At 49.9% G+C, this 9,176-nt stretch overlaps 1 protein-coding gene across 1 annotated transcript; it reads right to left on the reverse strand.

The window, feature by feature from the left end:
• Positions 1-4,573: 4,573 nt before the first annotated feature.
• On the reverse strand, positions 4,574-7,315 carry MYOCOS (myocilin opposite strand). The gene is made up of 2 exons (XM_044916192.1): positions 7,221-7,315; positions 4,574-4,715 (listed from the first exon to the last, which is right to left on the reverse strand). Exons 1-2 carry the CDS (start codon positions 7,313-7,315, stop codon positions 4,574-4,576), a joined length of 237 nt encoding a protein of 78 aa, XP_044772127.1.
• Between the last annotated feature and the right edge of the window lie 1,861 nt (positions 7,316-9,176).

Raw genomic sequence — 9,176 nt, forward strand, 5'->3', positions numbered from 1 at the left:
CTCAAGAAAGGGCACATGTGGGCAGGGGTCAGAGCAACAAGCCGCCTTTGAGAAAGCAAAACTATGATTGAAGCAGATCAAAGCTCTGGGCGTCTCCCAAGCAGGGCTGCCGCTGAGTTAGATGTGTCTGGGACTCCAGAAGGTATGGGCTGGGCACTGTGGCAGAAAGAACACCCAAGGAGAGAGCACCCCTGGGATATGGGTCTCAGCTACGAAAGGGGCCAGAAGCCAGCATACCCGAGTAGAGCACCAGCTTCTAGCAGGTGCACACAGCGCTCCTCCGGGTAGAGCCTCTCACACAGCAGCCCGAGGGCTGAGCTCAGAGCCTGCGGCCTGGCTAGTGATCCCTCATGAGCCCTGGCCACTAACCCTTTGCACTGATGACCCCGACAGTGGGAAGCCAAGGGATGGATGATCATGAGTAAGGCTTTGTGGGGTCAGGATATGCAGCAACACATCTGGCATCTGGGGGCATCTGCAAGAGCTTGAGGCAGTCCTCACTGTCTTCCATGTCCAGGCTCATGAGGCGCTGACCCCCCAGGCAGCTCGGAAGCTGATGCCCTAGCTTGGTAAGAGCCCTAACTACTGGCTCTTCAGTAGATATGGCGGGTTGGGTGCACAGAACAAGTGGCACCGCAGTGCCCAAGGTAGAGGGTGGATTGGCAAGAATGCTGGCTTGCCCTTGAAGTACAGTGACATAGTCAATGCAGTGACCGCATGTCTGTGTGTTCTTGACGATGCCCAAGGTAACCACCAAAGGAGTCTGGGGCCATCCACCAGAGTTCCCAGCCCACGAGAGATTGGCAAGTTGGTCCTGTTGGGCCATCCTTCTGAGCAAGGGCTCTTAATATGTCTGGGTTTGTGGACCCTGCGTGTGGCCTTGCACCAGCTTGCCCCTGTCGCCATGCAAACCAAGCTGCAAGCATTAGGGGGGAAGAAAAACGACTGTGGATAGACGCCCTCATCAGTGAGACAGCCATCAGGGGCCACGTTTCAAAAATCACGACATGCTAGACTGGGCAATAGAACGTGACGTTGAACAGAGGTTCCGTCTCCCCTATAACGCACAAGCAGCAGGGCTGGCAGAAAGAAAACATGGAATATTAAAGGGGCAGATCAAGTTAGTAACAATGGTGGGGAGGACTAAAGTTCTGTCCCAGTCTTGCACACACTTGAATGATCAACCATAGGGCCTGTTGCCCAGATGCTAGCCGGGGAGGCACCCGCCGCTGTAAAGGTACGGAAGTCATGGGAGACGGCCAGTACCCCGACTCTCACCAGGTGTGACTGCACTGTGTGCTGAGAACACCAAGCCCCATCACGTCCGGGAAAGGAGTTACCTACTGAAATGGGATATCCCGCTGGGATGGATGAGTTACTTGGTACTGCTGGGTGATGGGGAAGTACCTGATCTCCACTGGGATCTGTGGTCAAGACCTGTTGAAATGCACCACTGAGGGCGCTGGGTGGCCCAGTCGTTAAGCATCTGCCTTCGGCTCAGGTCATGATTCCGGAGTCCTGGGACCGAGTCCCGCATGGGGCTCCTTGCTTAGTGGGGAGCCTGCTTCTCCCTCTGTCTGCCACTCCCCCTGCTTATGCTCTCTCTCTCTCTCTGACAGATAAATAAATAAAATCTTAAAAAGAATAAATTGCTAGAAAAAAATATGGACTAAAAAAATATATATATTGACTATCTACTGTGTGAGCCAAGCACTGCTCTAGGGTCTTAACACTGAACAAAACCATCAATTCCTGACCCACGGAATGTATTTGTTGGTTCGAAACCACCTAGGGAGCTTCCCAGGCGAAATCTGAAGCCAGCCCACTCATGCAGAAGGCAGGGAAAAAAGGAGGAAGGCTGCGCACTCCAGGCTGGTAGGTGGCAGATTTGCAAGCACAGGGACTCACACGCAGGCTTGTCTTGGGTGGCAGCAGGATGAGTGGATCCTTGTACTACTTGCCACATCACAAAAGTTTATAGAGAGGCCTTCACCAGGCTCAGGCGCGTCTGCCATGCAGGTGTTTTTTTTTTTTTTTAAATTTTATTTTATTATGTTAATCACCATACATTACATCATTAGTTTTTGATGTAGTGTTCCACGATTCATTGTTTGCGTATAACACCCAGTGCTCCATGCAGAACGTGCCCTCTCTAATACCCATCACCAGGCTAACCCATCCCCGCACTTTCCTCCCCTCTAGAACCCTCAGTTTGTTTTTCAGAGTCCATAGTCTCTCATGGTTCATCTCCCCCTCCGATTTCTTCCCCTTCATTCTTCCCCTCCTTTTTTTTTTTTTTTTAACATATAATGTATTATTTGTTTCAGAGGTACAGGTCTGTGATTCATCAGTCTTACACAATTCACACGCTCCCATAGCACATACCCTCCCCAGTGTCCATCACCCAGCGTGCAGGTGTTTTCAATACCACCTCCCGGTGTCAAGGCTACGCCCGGGAGCAGCCTTTGGGAGCCGGAAAGGCAAGCACGAGCCACGTTCCAAGCACAAGGAAGGGAAGGGAGGAGCCTCTGACTGCACCAGGTCGAGCTCCCAGGCAACCCGCGGTCACCTCTTGTGGATGAGCTTCCCCAGCCCCCACCCCTCGTGACCGTTCTTACCGTCTCACCAGCCCCCCTCTTCCGTGGCGGGCCCTGAGCGGTCAGCAGGGGTTTCACGGGCGCGCTGCCGCAGGACACTGGAGCAGATTCCCCAGCCACAGCTCGGGCACACGCAAGAGAAATCACTGATTCGGACGATGATTCCCAAAAGCAGTGACACGTTTTTCTACAAGAGCCTCTGATCTGAATTGCTGATTTACAAGCTGGAGGTCGGATCGTTCAGGGTGTTCCTTTGTGTCACGTGATTTAATAAAGCTGGCACATTAGCAGACTCATCGGATACACACACACAACGTTCTATTTGGATAACGTAGAGTCCTTTCAGTATTCAGTAAGGACAGGCTTGGTCGGCTAGTATTTAAGACTTGCTGGGTGAACTTATTTTTTTTCTTAAAGATTTTATTTATTGGAGAGAGAAAGAGCACAAGCAGGGGGAGTGGCAGAGGGAGAAGCAGACTCCCTGCTGAGCAAGGAGCCTGATGCGGGACTTGATCCCAGGACCCCAGGATCATGTGAGTTCAAGCCCCATATTGGGAGGTGTAGAGATTACTTAAAATCTTAAAAAAAAAAAAAGAACTGGAAATAAAATACCACAAGGGTTAGTCTTTCTCACTTTTGCCCTCCTGGATTCTATTCTTAACTGGCTGTTTGACCTTAGACAAGTCACTTAACCTCTCTGTTCCAGCATTGTCTCATAGAACTTTCTATAATGTTAGTCATGTTCTCTGTCTGCAACATCCGTTACGGTGGCCACTAGCCCAATAAGCTCCTATTTGAAATGTGGCCACTGCAACTGAGGAACTGAAGTTTATTTAATTTTACTGAATTTAAATGTAAGTAGCCACATGTGGCTAGTGGCTCTTACTGAGCAGTGTAGGTTTGTTTCATCATTGGATGGAGGAGGTGGTCATGAGTATATGGAGCACCCAGCTGACGAAGACAGGCACTCCACGCATGTTCCCCTCACCCCTGCCCCGTGCTGCTGCATGAAGCTGACCTGATCAAAGGCACAGTCAGATAGGGGGACCAGAGTACATTTTTGAGGGCAGGTTTGGAGAGAGGACACCCATAAGGACCTTATGAAGTGGATGAAATAAAAGCTAGCATTCAGGATATTTCCCATATGTGGATTTGAATGATCACATTTTTTTTAAAGAATTTTATTTTTAAAGATTTTATTTTATTTGACAGAGAGAGCTCACAAGCAGGGAGAGCAGGAGAAGCAGACTCCCTGCTGAGCAGTGAGCCTGATGCAGGGCTCGATCCCAGGACCCTGAGATCATGACCTGAGCCTAATGATCACATTTTTGATGCTTTCAAACTGCTCAGAAGAGCCTCAGAAATCCTTAGAAGTGCTTTGGGATGGGTGCAGAGTCTTGCACATGGGATCTGAGCAATAGACTTCTCTCTCACTCTGCACTTGGCTGCCTTTCAGGTTGGGTTTCTTCTGCTACAGAGTTTGAAATTCATTTAAATCTCCTAGAAGCACACCTTGGAAATACTGTCCATGCATGTGAACCACAATCAGCCTGGCACCAGCAGATAGGATGCAGCTCAGTTAAACTAGTGCACAAACCCGTAAAACTGTAGTGTCCCAGGCTGAGTTCTGAAAACCCAAATATCTCATGGTTCTCTGGAGCTCAGATCTTTAAAGTCACAGATTCCTGCACTTTTGACTCATCCAGATTTAATAACAAACATTGAAGCCTCATCTTTTTTTTAATTCAAATACAATTGCCTATGTTCTATAGAATGACACAAATTAAAGATCAAATGTGGACGTATTTCAGAGACTTGACTTGAAAAACCAAAGACTGCTCTAAGTGCATTAGCGAGGCATAAACACCACTCAGCAGTGATCATGAGAGAAGAAAAATAGGAAAGAAAGAACAAAGATGTTCCAAGACAGTCTTCAAAGACACCCCCAACTTCGCCGGAGTGCTGTAAAAGCCCCCTTAGACTCTGTAGTCCTCCACGGGTGAAGGAGGAGGTGCAGGGGGTTCTGCAGGGCCGGCCACGCTAGCAGGGACTTGCTCCAAATCCAGAGTGGAGGGTATCTCCCTGGCTTCATCAGTTTTCTTGGTAAATCTCTCTTCTCTGGGAGGAAAGGCACAGTGAATGCTTTTTAAATACACATAGAATTCTTTAAAAAAAAAAAAAAGAAAAAAGAAACCCTCAGATCCCAGCACCTAAAGAGAACCACTCAACACGTTGAAGGACATCCTTCCTGACTCCTCCACCCAGGCTTACAGAGCTATCAGCTGGCAAAATGGAGACGGACTCTGTTCATGCTTCAATTGTCAGCTCTTCTCAGAGCTCAGCTGTCTCCTCCCCTGGCCCCGTGGGTCCAGCCCTACCAGTCTGCACCCTGTAATTTCAGCTGAGCGCAGGCTCTCTCTCTCTCTCAAGGTTTCGTTTGCATTTCAGCTATTCTTTGGTCAGCCTTTTTTTTTTTTTTTTTTAATATTTTATTTACTTATTTGGGGTTTGGAAGGGCAGAGGACGAAGAGAGGGAGAATCCGAAGCAGACTCCCCACTGAGCACAGAGCCCAATGCGGGGCTTGACCTCATGACCCGGAGATCATGACCTGAGCCGAAACTAGGAGTCAGTCGTTCAACCGACAGAGCCATGCAGGCACCCCTGGCCAGTTCAGCCTTAAGTTCACTTTGCCTCTCCTTTCTGCCTAACTTACCCCTGCGCCCCCACAAGGCTGCAGGCTATCCTACCCTTCTCTGGGGTCTGCCAGGGTGTTCCCATCCTCCTCAGGACTGGGCTAACCCCATCTTCAAGAGGAGAGGACTGGCCTGTCAAGCGCTTAAAGAGTCAGGAACGTGGAGCTAGAAACTTCAGACCTGCAGATTCACAGCCACACCTGATGATAAGCTTCTCAGCTGAGGAGGAGATAGAAGGGGATTTCCCCTGGTCACGTGGCTAGTAAAAGGAATCCAGGCTCCGATCTCCTGACCACGAGTTCACCACTGCATCTCCCAGTCAGAGCTGACCCCTAATTTTGCTGAAAGGATAGGAGGTGCTGGGGAGGGGGGTTAGGGGAGGCTTCAGAGTTGTGGAATCTCTTCCTTCTTCAGCAGATGCTGCTGCAGAGTGACCATGACCCCCCAGAGACAAGGCCCACTCTCACGAGATCAACCAGGGGTGTCAAATCTGCCATGTACTCCTGTCCGTGAAAGTTTGCAACATCCCGTATCTAGATAAGACATTGTGCCTAAGGTATGTTATCAATTCGCCAATGTCGTACATTCCCCCAAACTCTAAGGTCAAGAAGCATTGTGAGTAATACTGGATGGAGGTCCATATTTCAAGTCAATTTTTATTTTTTGGCCAACTACATATCAGTTTTAATAAAGTCATTATTCTTACGTTCATACTGTACCTGACAAAGAACTCAAACGAAAAGTGTCAGCTCTGCCAATTTTTGTTGCTTACTCACACTTGGCATTATTAGAATGATTTCAAGCCAGGTTTCTTGGCAGAAATTTCGTTAGGCTTCCTGTCTCTTTTGAGGGTTCCATTCATTGAGACTAGATAACATAACTTTTAAATCCACTTAACCAACGCAAGAAGTAAATTACAACATATTGGCATTTGCTGTGAGTGGAGTGAAGAAGCCCCCCCCCCTCGCTTCCTCCAGCTTGTAGCTCCCATCCCCCCACAGGAAAGCCTCGGACTTGACCCCTGACCACCTGACACACAGCAAGTGAGCTGCAGCTAACTGGACATCAATTTCAGTAGAGCTCGGTTTTCATAGAAATTGGGAGTCCTAATCTTTTCTTTCTGCACCTTTATATAGCAGAGGTCTTGGGCACCCGACTAGATCTGGGGATCTAGACCAGAGAGAGGACGGGGCACTCCACAGGGGCCATCATGGGCTCGTCAGAGTTAGCAAATCAAAACACAAGGTGCCCGGTGAAATTTGAATTTCAGATAAACAACTGATTTTTTACTCTAAGCATATCGCAAATATTGCGCAGACATCCTTAGGCCAAAAAACGTTTTTATTGTTATTTAAAATTCAAATTGCACCAGGCCCCCTATATTTTATCCACTAACCCTACCATCAAGAGAGGGTGTCAGGCAGTGGGGGTTCAGAGCGGCTGCAAAGCTTCTCCTCAGTACCAGACCGGCTACGGGCATCTCTTCCAAAGAGCCCCCGTACTGGGCTCCAGGGCTGCAGGGTTGAGGGGGAGGGAAATCCCTGCCTGCAGGGAGCTTACAGCCTAGTTGGGAATGAGAGTCCAGGCTGTCCCCAAACTTTGCAAAGTCATGCATTTTTATACCGGGAGGGTGCATCACCACTTCTGTCCAATGACCAAAGCGATCCCCACCCCCCGATGAAGAGCCACTGATCTGAAATTCATCCCAGCACCCTTCTCATTGTCTGTTGGAAGACCACATGAATCTATTTCCCAAGATGGGTGACAAAGAGGTTTTTCACCCATAAAATCTGCCTTGAAGCAACAGACGAACACGTGTGAGCATGTTTATGCAGACCAGTGTTTCCTGCAGTTTCAGGCATCTGGTGGGGATCAGCCGCTCCATCCCCCCACCCCGCGCCCTAAGTGGGCCAGAGAGCTCTCAAGTACCTGGTGGCCATGGTGACTCTGCGCCTGGTCACCTCGGAGGCCAGGTCTCCGTAGGGCAGGTTATTGCCATTGACCGTGGGGCTCTTCTGAGCCATAGGCTTGCACTCAGAGGACTCAAGGAATTTGGGTTCACGGCAACTATGAATCTAAAATACAAGCACCAGTAAACGGACTTCAGGGGGCAGACGTGGGTCCAGCACAGCATGTCCGCTGTCCCGTTCTCAGTGGGGCCTCCCTACAGCCCCAGTCCCACCCCACACTCCCCCGGCCCACCGGTCAAAAGACAGATTTCTTCAAAATCAAGGGCAGTTACCCTGACCCCCCCAGGGTAAAAGCTCAGGACATGGAGGCCCAGAGAGGTGCCGGCTCTCTCCCCACGTCGCACAGCTGGGCCCTGTCCCGTACTGCTTCCCCCCTAACAGGTGCTCCTCCCATGGAGCCCTCCCCGCCCCAGGGCCATTTGGCATCTCTGACACGTTAGGGGCTTTCTTCCCAGAGGGCTTACCTTCTAAAGAGCAGGAAACTATATGCTGGCTAATTGAACGTAATAATAATAAAAATAAATTAATTAAAAAAAAATGAACAGGAAAGGGCCATGCGCCAAGCTGGGGCTGACAGATGTGCACGTGGGAGACACTGGGGGCTTGATGCTGACAACAAAGGTTATCGCAGCCACCCAGTCAGGGTCGGCTACCCTGGGGTGCCCTTTTCCGTTATCTTCTTGGAGAACCACAGTAACTGTGCAAAGGAGACTCTGGGACCCCCACTGAAGGAACGGGGAAACTGAGCCATGGAGGAATGGGGTAGCTTCCCCAGGGGCCCAGAGCTGGAATCTGAACCTAGGCCTGCCTGGCTTCAAAGACTCCACTGCGGAGCCAAGCGACCCTCCAGTTCGGCCCTGGTGACCGGACATCGCTAAGGAAGAGGTGAGGCGTCTCCGACCCTGGACCCCCAGCACGCTCTCGAGGTGACCCTGTGGCACGAATGACGAGCGCCTGAGCTCCCCAGCCTGATCTTCTGGCTGGAAAAGTTTGTTCTTAGGAGGATGCCCGACGGATTTACCTTTCGATCCCCGCTCAGCTCAGTTTGGGGCCCCTTCCACACTTGAGCTCATGGTCTCGGAAAGAAATGCCCCCGTTATAGACTCTGGATCCACATGTCAGCTATGCCACCTCCTCAGAGGAGGAAAAGACCAAAAATGCCACCACCGTCAGCTCCCGCTTCTTCTTTTATCCCCGTGGCGTCAGGCTCTCTCGGGAGCTGGCGTTAATGGGATTGATTTGCCCCTTGGAAGGTCGCAGCTGACACAAATTTTCCCCGCAGACGTGACCTCGATGAGGAATCCCCACAGATGTGGGGAGAAGATGGGTCTTGAGTGCAGAGCCGGGAAGGGCGACGAGGAAGCCCCCGCCTTAGACGCTGGTAAGTGTGACATCTAATGGCCACGGTTCCAAAAGCAAAGAATTCCCGGGCACCCCTCCTCCCAGCACCGTCCTTGCTCCCGACTTCCTGATGATTCACAGCACGTCTGCGGAGAGGGCAGGTGCTTCGGCTTTGGAACGGAAGGCACTGATTTCAAGACTCTCGCTTTTGAGCTGAGTGATCCTGGGTAAGTGATTTAATGTCTGTGAGCCTCGGTTTTCTTACCTGTAAAAGGGAAGTAACTTACACTCTTTCTCCTAGGGCAGTAGTGACGGGTGAGAAAATATTTGCAAAAATCCCTCATTTTTACCTTTTTTTTTTTCCATTTTAAAATGTTTAAATATCTGCCCCAGAATATATATAAATGAATAAATATATTTAGCTCCAGGATGAATATGAATCTGTGCGTATACATAGATTGCCCCTCATATAATGCCAGGAATGTAAGCCTTTTCCTCACAAACATACTTTTTGAAAGCGGGAGCTCCACTTTTCCCCTTCCCTCCTATCCCAGGGCCTGGCAGAGCATTGAGA

Source organism: Neomonachus schauinslandi, chromosome 6 (assembly GCF_002201575.2).
Source record: "Neomonachus schauinslandi chromosome 6, ASM220157v2, whole genome shotgun sequence".
Lineage (NCBI taxonomy): Eukaryota > Metazoa > Chordata > Mammalia > Carnivora > Phocidae > Neomonachus > Neomonachus schauinslandi.

What these genes read in the sequence shown, in the direction of transcription:
- MYOCOS (XM_044916192.1), bottom strand. Translation starts at nt 7,315, where the DNA reads ATGGCTCAGAAGAGCCCCACGGTCAATGGCAATAACCTGCCCTACGGA. An exon ending in AGAGTCACCATGGCCACCAG is followed by an intron (nt 4,716 to 7,220) that starts GTACTTGAGAGC and finishes CTTTCCTCCCAG; the next exon opens with AGAAGAGAGATTTACCAAGA.